Consider the following 18,507-nt stretch of genomic DNA (forward strand, 5'->3'; position numbering starts at 1 on the left):
AAAAAAAAGAGAAATGCCTCTATAAAATTTAATATGAAATAATTATTAAACACATACCACACTCTCAAGGAGATTAATTAACTAACGTTTTGTTCAAATCAAATTAAATCATTTCGTATATTCATCTATTTTTGTTAAATCGATCGAAATGTAAACGATTATCATGATTTGTGATAACAATGAGCATCAAAAAAAATAAAGAAAGTAAGAAATGCCGGAATAATCGTTCAAACATATTATTGATCTTTTCTTCATACAATTTTTCTTCTTGTTTATTTTCTTATATGTATAGGCATTGCTTATAATTAGATCGTACGTAAGCGCAAATCTTTTTGTACCAAAAGAAATTGCTCGATATTCCGCATATTTTGATTCTGATTTTTGCACCGTAAGATCGACTCGAATTTATTTAAACGTTTGAATGCCACACAACGCGATTACGTTATTCACATTTCATGACGTCAAAAAGTGCTAGAAGATCATGTTGCGTAATTGAATCTATCGAAATGCGTTGAAGATTTTTTCAATGATCCCTGACATTTAAACGATTAATCGTTAGCTTTACTGCTCTTTTAAATAAATTCTTTCATCTCTTCACTTTGCAGGCACACGATAATATTTTAACGAATTTTACTTATCGATCCACACTTTCTGCAATTATTACAGAATGAATTTTTAAACGTATTTATATAACATGCATTCAGGCCAGGTGTATGCAAAGCTTACTTATTGATTGTAATAAAAAAAATATATATATATGTATATATGTATATAATATATACATGTATGTACATATTTCGATATATACATAATATAAGGATGTACATTATATGGATAATATATCCTTCGTCCTAATATATGTAAAATATTTCTCTTTTCGGACATGGACGTAATAAATTGTTAATTATGTACAATTTCTAAATGTATCTATAGATTTACTTATATCTATTCATCTATATATATATATATATATATATATAGATCATTTGAAACGTAGAAAAAACTTTTATTAACTATACAGTCATACTATTTATAGTCTATCGACCAGCGCGAATAAAAGATACGATCGTTTATTTTGCGTTCATAAAAAATGGAAGGAATTATTAAAATTAAATTCGTTTAACGTTAAATAATTAAATGAAGAATAATATCAAAAAAAAAAAAAAAAAAAAAAAAAAAAAAAAAAAAAAAAATTCACCTATAGATACATGAAAGTACTGCTTCGTTTAATAAAACCTTTGTACAATTCATTGTTCAAAATTGGCACTTTTATATATAATACGTATTTAATCACAGCTCAACAGCTAGCTCAAAGAGAACGTGATATGTAGAAACTCAACTAGCTCAATGAGATGTGATATGTAGAATCATACAAAAAGCTTTATACTTTTCAAATGGAAACTGCGTTCTAACTTATACAATGTAAGCATACAGAAATGTACAATCTCGCGCTCTCATACACACGTTAAGACACATGTCCTTTATATTAATTTCCTTTTTTTTTCTTTTTTTTTTTTTTTTCTTTTTTTTATTATTAAGATATGTAGCATATTAAGATAGCGTATTCACGATACAAAGCTTTCTTAAATTATTAATTACTCACGTTAATTTATCGGTGACGCTATCGCTCTATGACAATATTGATACTGCGTATTGACGTTATCAAAGTTTCCGACAAAAAGATATATTATTAGAAACAAGAAAAGAGATAGGAAAGAATCAATTTATCATTCAACGACTAAGTTTCATTTTATGAAAAGTAATAATAAAATAAAAAAGTAAATATTCATTAAAGACGACAAGAAGAAAATAATTAATTAGTGATCATTTTGAAGATATTAGTCCTGAAAATATATTTAATTCGAAAAATTTTCCGTATATCATAAGATATATCATGTTTCTTTTATCTATATCGCATAGCCATTAGAATATTATCAATCGATTGATACTATTTAAATAGATTTTATAGGCTTCGTTTCAGGGGAGAATAGAAAGGAGGAATATCGAAAAAAGAAATAAATTAAGACCTCGTCGAATTTTGAACTTGGCAAGTGTCGATGATATTCTAGCATTAGTTCCACGATTATCATCTATTAAGCCTTATGATTGTTTTATTTGTCTTCTTTAAGTAATTTAAATCATTCATGTGATTTGACTTGTATACATCGGACTCCATTTCATTCTATAATATCATATTTCGTTGTATTGTGGAGTCTAAAGTAACTTGAAAATTATTGATTTTTTTCTTTTTTTTTTTTTTAAATATTTTGCAAACATATTGAACATACATTTTCCTTAATTGCCATGCGATAATTCTGATTAATAATATCTATGACCTTCCTGACCCTTTTACGTAACTGTTACGTTAACGTTTACTAACGCTTCTAAATATTGAAAATTTGATTAAAATGGCACATACACACACACACACACATATATATATATGTATGTATGTATGTATGTATGTATATATGTACATATGTGCATGTACAAGAATAGAAAAAAATTACAATCGAAATCTTTGATGCTACTTGACGCAATAGCAATATTGTTTCATACCATGATTCAAACACTTGGCACTCGTAGCATAAGGATTAATCCTGCTCACATTATGATCCGACACGGTATAACTAGCGTTGCTATTATATCGTACGGTGAACTCAAATTTACCATTTCCTGGGGTCACCTGAATCATACAGAAATATTCTATGCTCGTTGAATTTTTATCATTAAAATGTAACATCTGATCGGCCCGATATATTTTCTTCAGTTGCAGTTTCGCGCACAATCTTTTACCCTTCTTATCCTTGTAATCCTTCACGATATTTTCTATATGATTTAAAAAACTGTTCACACCACCGATCACGATTTTATCATTTGTACTAGCTGTTCTAAAAGCTGTACAGGCACACCAATGAGGTGCGATTGAAGCATCTTGACACGATCTTTCTCTTGGGATTGGCTCGAACAGACTGTTACAGCTTGGACAACCTAAAGCGGAAGAGATTACATTTTGATCTTGATCTTGACAATAGTTTTAACAGATTTGACATTTTTCAGATACCTGGAGAAACATCGGCATCTCCACCAGCTGTTAATAAAATATCCCTGAATGTTTCGTAGAGATCAAACGGAGAAGTCAGACGATTTTCATTTAATTTCAAAGCCTGATAAGCATCCGGATTTTCATTACGGAACCAATCTGGTAACCATATATAGATGAATGGTAATCTTTCCTCATACCAACCAACGAATGTCTCTCTGATGTTACCCCAACGCATGCCTAAACACAAAAAATATATTCTACTCTACTACACTTCGATCGAAATAATTTTCTGAAACTCAATCGATTCGATTAGACGAAGAATTTATGTAGATACCGTGATCACTCAAAAACACGATCATCGTGTCGTTAAGAACACCTTCCTCTTTGAGAATTTGCAGTTTTCGAAACATTTGGGAATCCATTAAGGATGGTCCATTCACGTTCTCATGGCTTATCGAATTAGTCCAAAAAAATCCAAAATACGGTACATTCACGAACGTTTGAGCAAAGTCCATAGCGTAATTAAAGATCCTATCGAAGCTCGTTTCAGGGCCAGTGCAATACTTGAGATTAAATCTGAGATTGTAAAAGTGAAAATAATCAAGTCATAAGTATAAATTATTTTTCCACACTTTCTTCATATCTTTAATAGAAACCCCATCGATTGTAATTAACACTATGCCGTCCGGCGACACCACAGTGGTGTCGTACGGAAAATAGCGGCCAACGGCCGGCGACACCACAGTGGTGTGTGCGTAGTATCGCTCAGTGGCCGGTGACAGCATTTTAGTATCTTTTGCATTCTGTTGGTGTTTTTTTTGGGTAACAATAAGTTACATACGTCAACAAGTTTTTTGTTTTTATAAATATTTGTGCGACAAGTCAAGCAATCCGAATTAACCCTGCCGGCTCCAAGCGAATAAATTTTTACGAGACGTGCGGACGACAGTGTTAATATCATTTATATTACATATACGTATATATATATATATATATATATATATATATATACACACACACAAATATACTTATATACGTATACCTATGTACATACATAAGAATAATTACCTGTTCTTAGATTTAAGAAGCTTTTCGCTTGCCAGCATGTAAGGTCGTAGATAATAGTCCGTTGGTGGTTGCACGAAACCTACTTTTAGATAGTTAAATGTGTTCAAAACGGTCTCGTCCTCGCCGTATGCCGTGATGTATCCTGCATTGCGGAAATTATACCAGAGAAAAGGACAACGATCGAGTTTATAAGCTTCCGAAGGTTTACATCTCGAGTATGCCTGTTCTTGATTCTGACCGGTTAAAATTGCCATCAAGTTTGGAAAAGTATTGTCGCCCATTTTGTTGTATCCCTTCAAGCCGATCCAACCGGTCTCACGAAGATACTTTTCGGTCTTTGGCATACTTCTTTGAAAGTTTAATCGGCTTACACTGTCGATACCAAGAACGAGAATACTGAGTTTTCTCGGGAGACCATATGTCACGTTGTTATTCGTGCTGTTCTCCAAACGATCGTAGACCTTACGTGGATTCAAAATGGCATGGACGTTTTCATATATCGTTTGTTTCTTTTTCTTCTTCGATTTAATTTGACAATTCACCAAAACAACTTCCACGTCGTCTGGTATCGTTGCTTGCGTTTTCAAACTTTCACATTGTTTCACTCTACGTCGAATTGATCGTACGAATATATTAATAATAAACATATCTATTCGATCGAATTTATTCATTGACTGAATCTAACTCAAACATTACTTACGTTATCGTCGAATCAAATTTATGCTTTCTTGGATTATCAAAGTTCGGTCTAATTACCGGCGACCAACAACAAAACATATTTTTATGAGCAGCCATGAATTTTGAATCGAGGAGAAGGGTGATGGTATCGTTTTCCCCTTTCGATATTCGCGTGTAAAGGTTCCCTTTAAAACATTCCTCGAACTTCTCCCTTTTTACAAACTTTACGATCGATGGATCTAATGCGTCAATCGATAACATATGACATTTCGAATTCCATACGAGAAAACCGTCCATCGTACCTGAAAATCGTACTCTTTTAAAGAAATATTTTCTTTTCTTACATTTCTCACCCTTCTTTACTTTCTCTCTTTCTCTCTCTCTTTTTTCCATTTCTTTTTCACTTTTACAAAATAGAAAAAAAAAAAAGAAGAAAAAGGAAAGAAAAGAAACGTCCGATTTCTGTCCAAGAAACGATATCTTATTTATATTTCAATTACTTCATATATCTTACCAATGATTATGTATCTTATCATGGTTTTATCAATTTTTTTGTTTTTTTTAACGAAAACGTAACTTAATTTATCTTCAACATTCTTAATTTATTATAACAAAAGTCAGATATTATTTGGTCCAAAGTGATTATTCATTTATGAACTCACCGTTAGTATCGTTGTAGAATCTGTAGGACGGATATTGGAAATTCGTATAGACGATGTTTTCTTCGGAAACAAAAAATAATGTCACAATGACAAGACACGGAAGAAGGAGTAAAACTATACCAGGTCTTCGACAAAAGCATTCCGCGAAGCGCGACCACTTTGCCTTGCGCGTCATCATGCTAAGATCGCGCTTCTGTCACTGAACAATCAGATGTCCTTCGAATTGTGTTCACACTCCCACTTGTCCTTCCAATTGGAAGCTATCGCCGGTGGTATCGGTGGTGGTACTGGCATTTCCAAACCCTTAATTCTTAAAATTTCCCTTTCCCTTTGTTCCACCAGGTTCCCTTTTCTTTCAAATCTTTGATCTTCGCACGAACGTTCATTATCTTGGATCCCCTCATATCTCCCATATCTTCTTTCTTCCCAAGGCAAACCAATCATTGAGCGATCCTCTTCGATGATAACTACTTCCTGTATAGAATCTTTATCTTCTACTTTTTTCTTCGAACTTAACGAACGTCTCTTAGGATAATCTACTTGTACAATAAAAATATATTCAACTTTATTTATAATTAAACTTAATTATAATTATAATCAACGATATCGTACGATATTTCATTATTGAAAATTAATTCTTTTTTCTCGATATGATTATCTTTTTATCATAATCTTTGCAGTATCCTAAAATAAAGTCGATAAAAATAAGGCAATATTTGAAATTGTATTAAGGGAATAATAAGATTCCGGAAAGGAATGAAACGATAACAAGCCGTTATCTACGAGTTTTTTTTCTGTTTTTTTTTTTTTTGATACCTCGTAAGGTCAATTCGAAAGCCAGTGATGTACCAGATATACATGTACTAATATAAAATATTATACAATGCGACGAAATGGAGAAACTTTGTAAACGTTAGTATATAAGCGAGGAGAAAGTAATAAAGAAAAAAAAAAAAATACGTTTGAAATCGTGTTCGTAAGGGCCCAAACAATGAAGGTTAAAACGTCATCTACTCTTCTTAAAGTGGCCATGCGTTACATTGATTGCATAAATGAACGGACGGAATCGTCTTGTCGCTATTGAGATAAGGACAAACGATTTTGTTTTTTACTCTCTTCTTTGGTTCAACAAAAGTCATTCACAAAGTATACATCCGTTTAATTAATTCATTCGTACGAAGATATATCATAGCTTGATGGGTAATTATCTAACCATTAAACATTAAATCTATATACTCGGTAAAAAAAATAATTACTATTCGTTTATACGAATATGCCTCGTTGTTTTTAACCTTTTGATAATATAAATAAATAATACGATTATCTACCCTTTCATATGTGCCTAAAGTGTACAAACGTGTACTCTCAAAAGTTACCAACTTACCCCACATTCACTATATTCTATTATACATGAAGAAATAATATTCTGAATAAATGTCGAAGAGGGAAAAAGATAAAATTCCCATGTGACATCGATTTCTCCAGATGATCTCATCAATCTCTCAAGTTATCGAAAGTCTACTGTCACCGGTGCCACCATCATCATCACCACCACCACCACAAACAGTTACTCGTTGAAAGAGGTGAATTGATAACACTCTCACTACGCGTTATACGATACCGTTTAAGAACTGATCAATCATACCCTGTAACATCTATTATAACATAACGAGATCGAAGAAAATGATGAATATTTTTTTGTCGCTTCCCATACCAATAAATTAACTCAAAATTCTCTTCTCCTTATATATACATATATATATATATGTGTGTGTGTGTGTGTGTGTCTGTGTGTGTGCTTGTGTGTATATGTATATATATGTTTATATATGGGTATACATATACATATACATATATATAAAAGAATGATGATATATATGGACAGGTAGATATTTTTTTAGAGTTATGAGTATTACGAGTATTACGATTATTGACGAACATAGAAACTCGTTGATAAAAAGAAAATTGAAAAAGAAATTGAGAAAAAATTAACGAGACACGAGTCGAAAGGATATGAACGAAAATTAGCAACAACAATGGCAAGAAGTTACGACAACGAAGTTCAGTTGTCGACTGACGACTAAATGTGCGCGAGAACGTCGACGTACTCGCTAGAAGCCGACGTCGTCGTCGACATTGCTGTTTCGATACTGCGCCGGTCGATACTCGCGCGAGGATGCCGATCCAACCACCCTGTTTTCTTTTCTTCTTCGTTGCATTCCTAAGCAATAAATACGATCGTTGAGGAATTTTTTCAACACACTATTATATCCCATTAATACAATTATCTCGATGATCAATATTTGTTTAAATCATTCCATATGACAAAATAATCTATTTTTATCTTTACAATCGAATGTTCTTTTTTCCTTGTAATCAATACTCTTACAAAAAGAACAAAAAATAATTGTGCATATCATAACTTTTTATCATATTTTCGATTGGATAACATCGTTCGTACAAATATTTGTCTAAGATTCGCCGTATCTCATGGAGAAATTTTATTTTTACATCGTCAATGACATTTTGTCAATGTCAAACGTTTCACGTATTTTTAAACAAATTTATTGCATCGATTAAATTAAGTTTATTTGAATGCTAATTTCAAGATATTTTTTTCATGCGTAATAAATCAATTGTCAACGGACAAGATATTGTGGACTAATAGGACAAAGATATTATGCAAATATTGACGAGTAACAGACGCAATAGCGTACAGAAGTGCACTTTGTTCTTTTATTTTTCCTTCCTTTTTTTTAATTCATTGTATCTCTTCCTCAGGAAATAACCATTTCCTAATTTTATTTCTAACTAACTACTAACCACTACTAACCACTACAACGCTAATGAGCGCTAATTAATAAAATTAAACTTAGATGTTATTTCTCTATATATATAATGGATTCTCGAAGGTTGTTATGTATTTAAAACTAAATAATCCAGTAAATTGGCAGATAACTATACTCGGAAGTACGAAAAATATTTGTATTATATTTATTATTGACTGCTTGATGTGAGCTCGTTATCTATTTTTGGTTTTTATGTTATGTTAGCTTTTTTTCTTTTTTTTTTCCTTGTCATTTCCGTTCTATTGTAACTTATGATATATATATATATATATATATATATATATATATATATATATATATATATCTTAATGAATGCTCGTGCTTCTATTTCTATTCATCATTCATATAGACATTAACCTTGTAAAGTAAACACACTCGGCCGTGAAGTTTTACATAAATACATATAAGTGATCTCATTTTTGAGAAACCGTAGTAAAATTATTTTCAAAGCAGTCATTACGTTCTTCGTCGTTTCGGTTAATTTCTATTTAACGATGTAACATCGTTAAATCGATGAAATATAAAAATGTTATATTTATAATCCGTTCAACGAGACGAATCAAGAAGCATAATAAAAGCGTGATAGATACTGTACATAAGACTCCAGCTACTTGCTGGCGAATTATAGTTAATTGTTAAATTGAGAAATGAATTTATATAGATCATTGTTAGGGCTTGCGTCAATTTCCTGTCCAAAAATTATTACAATATTTGAGAATTGTAAAAAAGCTCTTGACACGATCGCGTCTCAATCATGTGGATTTTTTTCCAAAACGTCTTCTGATTCGTCATAATATATGTATATATAAAATTTCCTTATATAAAATACATATTCTGATATTATTTCATACTTCGACTAAAATAATAAATACACAAATCCTGTTGAGATTCAACAAGCGACGAATTCAATTTCCAACAGTTAAAGATTCACAATGGATTCGTGAAACTCAAGCTGGCTTAAAGGATCTTTGGTTATACTTCCTCCCTTAACATGTATTCAACAGAGTTCCTGGATCTTCCTCGTACTCGAAGATAGGTACATACGTTTGATGATTTACATTATTTCCATTTAACTTCTCAGTTCTTCTTTTTGTCCACGGATTTCCGGCAATGACAACGACGATGATGACATGCATGGAAACTGCATTAAATCAGACTGTATCGGTACATTCTGAAAACAAGTAAAATGATAACGAACGTCCTGTCATAAGCATCTACGTATGATAACTTATCTTTTTTAACAAGTACATATAACACCTACGTTAAAGCGATTAAAAATATCGACAATTCGAAATTACGATCGTGTACAGTCGATTGAAAATGATGATGTTATTAAGTTTGTCTATTAAAAGGAAAAATATAAGAGAAAAAGAAATAAAATCTTCTTTTCTAGAAGAAATTAGAAAAGTTAATACTCACTACAGACGGAGCAATGTTGTTCATCGGAACCATCACCACATCCGTCACGTCCACTACAGGCAATCGCATCTGAACGACATCTGCCATTATCGCATTTGAAAGGACACGTCCTAGGCGCTATTCTACCACGATATCGTGTTCGACAGGCTCCTCTAGGTTCGTCGCTACCATCCCGACAAGATACTACTGCATTGCAGAACTCATACGCCGGTAAACATTGGCCATTGTTACATCTGAATGCTCCCTCGGGACATTCTGTGAGAGACGTGTAAAACGATTCATTTTGAAATCTATCGAGAAAGGGAAGAACATGAATAGAAATGCTGATGTAACTAACTTCGTCGATTGTTGCAATCCTTTTCATCCTCGTTGTCCGGACAATCTCTGTTTCCATCACAAAGACCTGCTCGGGACACGCAAATGCCACTTTTTACGCATTTAAAAGCTTGAGCAGGACAACTACCCTTGGAACACTCCTCGTCAGAGCCGTCAATGCAATCTGCACGACCATCGCAAACGAAGAACCAACTGATGCAGTTACCTGAACTTCTACATTGGAAGGTACCTGGAGTGCAACCACCTTTCTTTGCATTGCAAGTTGAATTTGAAGGGAAATTACAATCACATATTCCGTCGATACATCTCGAGAATGGATCCGCCATTCGACATTCTAAATTAGAGATACATGGGAGACCTAAACTGACGGCTGTCATCGTCGTCGGTTCGTGGCGATCCGTTTTGATCGGAGCTGAAAACAGAGACACGCGAACGAATGTACAAGTGAAGGAAAGAAATAATGAAATATATAAATAATTACCTGGAGTCATTGAAACTATCGTGGTCTGAGCTAGTTCCGTAGGCTCAGCTTCGATGACAATTGCATCATCGTCATCGGCAATCTCGGTAGAGCTTGGTCGATGTGGTCTACCAATTACAAAACTAGGTCTGGTCACTAAATTAACAGGTATTAGTTGACTGTTCGTTGTCGTCGATAAAAGCATCGTTGCATTCTTCAACCAAGATATCTGAACTCCTGATGATGAAACAGTAAAAAAAAAAAAAAAAATAAAATAAAATAAAAAAAAAAAGAAAGAACAATTAGTAACATTGCGAAATCATGTTACCGGAAATGCTTGCTCTCCTCAAAGGGACTCATTAAGGTCATGCCTTCGAAACTTCACGATCGAAGTGAAATGCGTTCGCTTACTCTTCTTGCGAGAAAAAGGGGAAAAAGACAACAAAAAAAAAAGCAAAAATAAAAAAAATAAACAGGAAAGAATCGTTTCAGATTCGTTAATGATCTCGTTAATTATGCCCAGGAATGGACGTTTGCCTCGTTAAATCCAGTTAAGTACTTCAAAATACACGCATCGAGTTAATCGACCTCGAAACCCTCTCCGAATGAATGTAACGTTGTAATTGACACATTATAAAACAGGAACGTTTCCTTTGCTTTTGAACTTCATATAGAACTTCGTACGTTAAATAGATTCTTTTTAATCATCCTACCGGTACTATCCTGATCTTCAATGTTCTCTGGTTTGAAAGTTGCCATTAAAATATCTGTATTCTCTTCGTTGGTTTCCATGATCTGTTCGGTTATCGTCTGTGAATTAATTTCTTGATCCAAGGGTAAAGAAGGCCTTACGAGACTGTCGGGACTGCAGACGTCACCATCACGACGCATAGGAGCTGTACATTGACAGCGTCCAAATAGATCAGGAATAAGAAAGTCACAGTGAGTATTTGGATCCCATAATCGGCAATGAGCGTGTTCGTAACACACCTCTCCCAATTTTGCAGCTGCAATAGATTTGAAACTTGTAATAATTCATGGAAATTCAAAGGAAACGAACTCGATTAAAATCTTCCGATCTCGGAGCGTTCCTTCGTCCGTCGATCTTTCAAATTATACACGCTCGAATTATGTGTGCCGTTACCCAACGGTATAGACAACGAAGTGTGCCGCTTAACATCGGGCAAGATTTATTTTAATCGTGTGCATCTGTTGCCTTCGAGTGTTTTATTAAAGGAAGATATAGGAAAAAGAAGAAGAGAGAGAAAGTCATAAAAAAAAAAAAAAAAAAGAAAAAAAGAATACATATATCAAAAGAATTAAAAAGATGGAACGCTCTGAGGAAGATAAAAATGATCGAATAGAATCAATTGCTTACGTCCTAAACAGGTGTGTCTTCGAAATTGCAAATAACCTTCGACGCATCTGCATGCTCCTTCTAGACAGCTACTGTATGCTACCTTCAACGAGCACTGTTCCTTTACGATACAATCGTTACCTAATAGAGTAGCTGTCGAAACAGAAAAGAGAAACAAAGTAGCCTTCGTTTTAAACTTAACTAAGAAAATCGAATACAATAGGGTCAATGAGTGAAAGGAGAGTAAGAAGAAGAAAAAATTGCAGAGACTTCGGCTTTAGATAGTTTCTACGGTAATGATGGTACTCTTCTTTGTTAATCTTGATCCGCGCTTGGGTCATCGTATCTCTTAAGTTAATTAGATTCTCTGAAATCTTGTTGAACGTTCTATGTATTACGTTGAATGAGATATTATCAGTGGCACTGTCTCCTATCGCTATATTCTTTTTGATTCCTCTTCTTTTCGATGAAAAGAAAAATGTTCTTTAAAGACTGCCGAGAGGAGTATTTAACAACGACCGAGATAAAAGAAAAGACGAAGAATTCAGAGGAGACTTTAAGAAACTCACACTCGAGGCAACGTGTTCCATTGTGTTCGGCGAAAAAGGGTTGACACCGACAGTAACCATAGTAGCAATGACTGTTGGCGATGAAACTTTCGCAATCTCTGTTCCTGTTGCATTCATTGCCGAGCTTGAGTTCCGTCAATATCGGCGAAGACGTTGTCGAGCGCTAAAAAAAAAGAAAAAAAAAGTAGAAGAAAAGAATGAAAAATTACAGACAAAGATATATATATATATATATATATATAGAGAGAGAGAGAGAGAGAGAGAGAGAGGGAGAGGAACTTTTCTTTCCCAAATATTATTACGAGATATGTTTGAACGAATCGACGAGCTAACTTGTATCCTATTTTGATTTATTTAACCAGCTAATAAATCGTGTCTCCTTCCTAACGAGAGATATTCTATAAAGAGTAAGTTCACGGGAAACTCTCAAAGGAATAGAGACAGATCGAATAGAAGTATCCATTGAAAGTCGAGATCGTTAGTCGAGTTCGATTGATAGAAAGATAAGGATTGCTCCTTATCGAGCGATCGCAATGTCGTTGAACCGACATTATAAATTCTTATCGGAACCATAGGACTTAAATCGAACGTATCGAATTCAATATGGAGGATTGCTGATCGTTAAGGTAAAAACTCCTTTTGGCTGATTGCCCTAAAGATGGTACGAATCGAAAGGAGCTTACAGAATAAAATGAGAAAAAAAGAGAGATATATATATATACATATACGTATATAAAGGATACATAGGATACATAGAAGGCTTAGAAAAGAATCACTGACGTCGAAGTTACCAGTTAACGGTCTATCCCTGTCTCTTTCTTCGTTTCTCTTTCTCACTCGTCACCTCCCGTCCTTGCGATTTTCCTCCTTGCATCCGTTTCCGTTTACAAAGGGTTACTCGCGTGCGCGCATTGTTTGCTGATCGTGGGAATAGCTCGGAATGCGATTAGGAAGAATAGAAAAGGAAGAAAAGTCATAGTTTTGACATTTTCTCGCTCGGATTCCCCTTCATCACTGGTATGTATTTCAGCTTAAGCTATATTCATCTAGTTAGTTACATTTACAAACGTATAAACATAAACACGTACATAGAAACCTCACACATCGCTTAATTACATCTAACGAAGCGAGCCAATTTAAAAAAACGTTGCGGAAGAATTACCACCAGCTGCTACCTTCAACACATCATCATCATCATCATCATCATCATCATCATCATCATCATCATCATCATCATCGTCGTCATCATTATCATCATCATCAGTCATGATCATGATGATCATCACGTACCATCATACAATCCTACTACTTTAACGACCCTTCTCACGCGGAAACTCAACTTTTGCTTCCGATATCGCGTACTCACGGAATGTACTGCGGCAAGAATGAAGAAGAATAATAATAAGAAGAAATAGAAGAGAAGAGTTTAAAGGAGAGCGCGTAGGAAGGCATAGGGAAACCACGAATGGTTTCCCATTCTTGGCTCTACTTCACTCTCTCGACGCTTTATGGCGATCGTTAAATTATGCTTCGGTCAGCCGTAATCACGGACGTTCCAATGGCTTTCGAGGAATGCACTGAAGATGCTTCTTCGCGACTTTTTCCCGTATAGATATATCGCGAAATTCCGTTTCACGCGAGAACATTTCTCCGATTACATTTGAAAATGAAGTTTCGCCATTTCTTACAATATCTTAGACGAACCTGTAAAATCGATTTCTCGATTTCTCGATTTCTCGAATACCCTATCAAAGCCTTCATATTATAAGAAAAAAGAAAAGAAAATATATATATATATATATATATATATATATATATATTTTCTTTAGAGTATAAGGTAAAAATTTTATGAAAATAAGTCTTCACTTTGCTCCTTAGACATTTTTCCGATCATTCAAAGAGTTACCGGTACTCATAGAACAGACAGAGTCAGTACCGCACTATATTTCCGGACTATGTTATCCAATGAGAACATGGCTCTCGTGCGAGATTAGATATTCTCAGACTTATGAAATTATAATTTCCATCTCGCATTAGCGAAGTACAGTGTAGCGTGCAAATTTATAAGAAATTAGTACCTACGCTTCGTGGAGTTTAATCTGACGATCGTCCGTTCCTCGATATTAACGTATGTTCAACGCGTTAAAGTAACATAACAAAATAATATCGAAATATCTCTTAAAATAATAATAATAATAATAATTATTATTATTATTAATATTATCATTATTATTATAAAGTGCAATAAAGTGTACGATACAATATAAAATTTTTATCACAATCTAAATGCATTACCAACCATTTGCTGCCGCACTACCAATGGAAAATAACCGAACACCGTTAACCGTACAAAGTCTATGCATTTTTGCTTAATATCAAAACGAAAGTAGGACAATGCAATACGACGTAGAGTCACTTCTCCAATACAATCGAGAACTTATAGTTCATTCTTCGAATTTATTGGTCGTATGGTCTTAATGTTTAATTCAATTCGTTACGCTTTTCCTCGAGCCTTATGCTTGATATATGTATATATATATATATATATATGTATACATAGATGCGAACGTCAATGTAAGGTATAGCCGTTAATATCGATTCCTTCCTGTCATAATCACTGTTATACCATCAGAATCGAGTAATTAGAATTCAATGTGCGATCAAACGAACGTAACTCGAATTCATTTCCTGTCATGAACGTAGAAATATTCGATGACAAGGCACCCTTCTCTTCGTACTCGAAATGTTTGGATACGTCGTCGTAAAGCCACGATAGTTAGGCACGATTAGATGGTAAAAAGAAAAAAAAAAAAGAAAAAAAAAAGGAAAGAAAAAAATACTAAAAGTAAAAAAAGAAAAAGAAAAAAAGAATGCAAAGGAAATATACATGCAGCTGTAAAAGAAGAATCGGAAAATAATTCTCTATGGGCCGACAGAGCATTCCTTTTTAATGTTGTTTGCATATTCAACGAGAATGATGCCTTTTACCATGGTAGAACCAACGACGACGTCAAGTGAGAATTATTGTAATTCTATGTGCGAGTAAGGACTCCGACAGTCTCTGGAGACGTTGCGTGTACATACTCAATGAGGCGTCGATGAAACGTTAGAGAATTTACGACCATCTTGCTAGAAAATTCAACACGCGATGCCAGTCTATAAACAATAACAATGTGTATATATCTTTTTAAATTTGTCAATAAAACTGAATATTTAACTATTTATCAATTCTATAGAAAAATAGACACATACACACACGCACACGCACATACACACAGATACACATATATGTAGACACATTTGTTTAAAAAATATCAATTCATTGATATATAGTTAATATAATAGTTGAACGTTCATAAAACATATGTCAAATATTGAAATAAATTATTGACATTTTTAAAATACTTCTAAAAATCATTTACAATTGATACAACATTAACAATATCAATTAGAAAAACGAAAAAATACATTTCATTAACTCACCAAATTAATAATAGTGATGCACGCGAGTAGTACAGTTGCACGATATTCAAGCATTGTCACTGTCTATTTCGAAGTTGATTAAATGAAAAGAAAAGAAGAAAAAGGGGTGGGGGGGGGAAAAAGGAAAGAAAAAAGTAATAATAAAAGGGTTAAAGAAAAAAAAAAAAAAAAGAAAAGAAAAGAAATTAAGAAAAGAAATATGCAAATAAAAAGATTTCACGTGGCAAATATAAGTTGGAGATTAATTTTCATTAAAACACAAGGGGTTCGAGAAATGCGCGCTGTTTACGCACGCGCGCTAAGATGACTCAAGACGGACTGAACACGGAACGGCCCTCCCTGAATGCGCTTTCGTCCTCAGCTGAAGTATCTCGAATAGAAAAGCATGCAACGGGCATCGGGCCCCGTTCGACTCCCACTTCTTTTTCTTCTTTTCCTTCTTTTGCTTCTTCTTCTTCTTCTTCTTCTTCTTCTTCTTCTTCTTCTCACTCTTTACTTCCCTTCCTTTCTTTCCTTCTTCCCTTTCTTTCTTCAACTTTGATGCCGTTCTTCAAACATTCTCAAGTAAGATATCGTCGATCGTCGATCACCGATATTTTATTACAAGCTATCAGCGTTCCACAACTGCAAAGGAATATTATACACATTCGATGAATGAATAACATAAATAAATATTTTCCTTGGGCTCATTTAAACGTTCAATATTTCCAGAATTATCGCGGACAAACGTTTCTAACGGTATAGAACGTAGTTTCACAATAGGTTTATATACCTGTAATCAAAAACTAGAACAACGAGTTTCATTTTTTTTTCTTTTTTTTTTTTTTTGTTTTTTATTTTTTCTCGAGATTTCATTAATTCAATGAACATATAGAAAAAAAGATACGTAGGGTCAGAGAAATATAGCACGGAAAACCGGTCCTTTTATTTTCTTTTAGTTGACATATCTATTTAAAGAATTGCAGACGTGTATATGATTCTTATCTCTTTTCTCTCTTTTTTTCTTTCTTTCTTTTCGTGGCGCTTTATGTAGTAAAAGAAATAATAAAAGAAACGTGAAGTTACCCTCAAGATATACATGTGTTACAATTCAAAATTACCTGTGATAATATTTAATCTCTTTTTCGTTTCTTTCGGTACAATTGCTTCATTTTTCATTCGATTCAAATTAAATTTTTACGACATAATAGAATCTTTTCATTGATCGATCTTATCTATCTATAAAGAGAAAAAAAAAATGAAGAAAAAGAAAGAAAGAAACAAGATAAGAAAACGTTAAGCTCGAATAATCTTTCTCGGGATAGTTAGAAACGTATCGAGAAAGTTAGGATAGCGGTTACGGTAGAATAATTCAATGAACATTCGAAAAAATAAATGTAGTCTCTTCATCTTTGCGGTTGATCTATACCGTTCGATTTATGTGCACGAAATCGGATACACGCCGTTACATTTCATCGAATAAAACGTTGTTCTCGCATGTCATTGCACAAGGAACAACAACAACAACGAAAACGACGACAAAGAAGAAAAAAGAAAAGAGAAAAAAGATTCACTAATACTTTGCGGTTAGATGACTTTACGAGCCGTGACTTTCCGCGCGTTCTTTCATTTAATGCATTGACATTAGCTCTTCTCTATTCGAACATGCGTAACGACTAACGGCTAATGTCCAACGAATGTAAGTATCGACGTACTTCGAAAAAGTCTATTAAGTTCAAACAAAATTTCTCTCTTTCACAATGACGATAATATTCCCTTTGCCAATCCCATTCAATTAAAGTCATTATTTTACTTAGTTCTTTTTTACATCGTCGTAACTTGTTAACGACAAACTCTACTTTTAATTACCTTTCAAATTGAGTACGTTCTTTAATGTATTTACGTCGTCACTTTTATAAAAATCGATTAAATTTAAATAATAGAATGGACACTGAAAGATATTAATGACTATGTCCTAGATTTGTTATCTAATTTTTATAATTGAAATTCGTTGAACGTTACAAGAGAAAGATGGCCGCAATTAATATCATCTATTTTTGATTATACTTAAGTGTAACCTTTCTTATTTTCTGTCCTGTGGAATTATTTAAGTTAAACTGTCACGACGATAGTATTAATAGATATAAAAATAAAGAAATAATATGAAAATGATTCAAACTGATTAGGACATTGACATGCACCGATTAAAATTATGACGACTTTTTTATCTGCTAATAACTTCATAGTATGATAGATTTAGCGCGAACTTTCAAAAAAGATAACAATTCGATTTATGCGCATGCGTACATTTGCGAAATTATTTTTTCTTTTAACGTAACAGAATAAATATTTTCTTTATTTATATAATTCTTAATTTGTATGATGAAAAAAGAAATAAATAAATTGAAGAATAAATAATACACAGAGATAAAATTGACTTTAAGCAGATTTTCAATGAGTTATGAAAACACCAATCAGATACAAGCTGAGCGAATGGTGTACTATCGAATAAACTTATTGGTCGAATGACTTACATTCTGAAAACTTAAAAAATGAAATGGAACTATATATTTATTACGTAAGCGTAGAAATTTCTTAAAC

General features: G+C 33.4%; 2 protein-coding genes across 2 annotated transcripts; both read right to left on the reverse strand.

Moving 5' to 3' along the window:
- Positions 1-2,229: 2,229 nt before the first annotated feature.
- Positions 2,230-5,633, reverse strand: LOC118441589 (uncharacterized). The gene is made up of 6 exons (XM_085656964.1): positions 5,455-5,633; positions 4,815-5,094; positions 4,115-4,720; positions 3,381-3,622; positions 3,065-3,283; positions 2,230-2,991 (listed from the first exon to the last, which is right to left on the reverse strand). The coding sequence occupies exons 1-6, from the start codon at positions 5,630-5,632 to the stop codon at positions 2,528-2,530; spliced, it is 1,989 nt and encodes a 662-aa protein (XP_085513090.1). The 5' UTR covers position 5,633; the 3' UTR covers positions 2,230-2,527.
- A 2,988-nt stretch (positions 5,634-8,621) lies between these two features.
- Positions 8,622-16,282, reverse strand: ImpE1 (Ecdysone-inducible gene E1). The gene is made up of 8 exons (XM_035866606.2): positions 15,928-16,282; positions 12,445-12,607; positions 11,897-12,028; positions 11,232-11,525; positions 10,540-10,755; positions 10,060-10,470; positions 9,723-9,977; positions 8,622-9,474 (listed from the first exon to the last, which is right to left on the reverse strand). The coding sequence occupies exons 1-8, from the start codon at positions 15,979-15,981 to the stop codon at positions 9,455-9,457; spliced, it is 1,545 nt and encodes a 514-aa protein (XP_035722499.1). The 5' UTR covers positions 15,982-16,282; the 3' UTR covers positions 8,622-9,454.
- Between the last annotated feature and the right edge of the window lie 2,225 nt (positions 16,283-18,507).

The sequence above is a fragment of the Vespa mandarinia genome, chromosome 5 (assembly GCF_050613455.1).
Source record: "Vespa mandarinia isolate Hongniang chromosome 5, ASM5061345v1, whole genome shotgun sequence".
Classification (NCBI taxonomy): domain Eukaryota; kingdom Metazoa; phylum Arthropoda; class Insecta; order Hymenoptera; family Vespidae; genus Vespa; species Vespa mandarinia.

Excerpts from the sequence above, each read along its gene's own strand:
- ImpE1 (XM_035866606.2), bottom strand. The coding sequence starts at position 15,981 with ATGCTTGAATATCGTGCAACTGTACTACTCGCGTGCATCACTATTATT. Across the intron at positions 11,526-11,896 it reads AAGACACACCTGTTTAGGAC|CTGCAAAATTGGGAGAGGTG; the intron begins GTAAGCAATTGA and ends AATCTATTGCAG. Across the intron at positions 10,756-11,231 it reads TGAAGATCAGGATAGTACCG|GAGTTCAGATATCTTGGTTG; the intron begins GTAGGATGATTA and ends TTTCATCATCAG.
- LOC118441589 (XM_085656964.1), bottom strand. The coding sequence starts at position 5,632 with ATGATGACGCGCAAGGCAAAGTGGTCGCGCTTCGCGGAATGCTTTTGT. Across the intron at positions 4,721-4,814 it reads AAATTTGATTCGACGATAAC|AGTGAAACAATGTGAAAGTT; the intron begins GTAAGTAATGTT and ends AATTCGACGTAG. Across the intron at positions 3,623-4,114 it reads CTTCTTAAATCTAAGAACAG|ATTTAATCTCAAGTATTGCA; the intron begins GTAATTATTCTT and ends TTACAATCTCAG.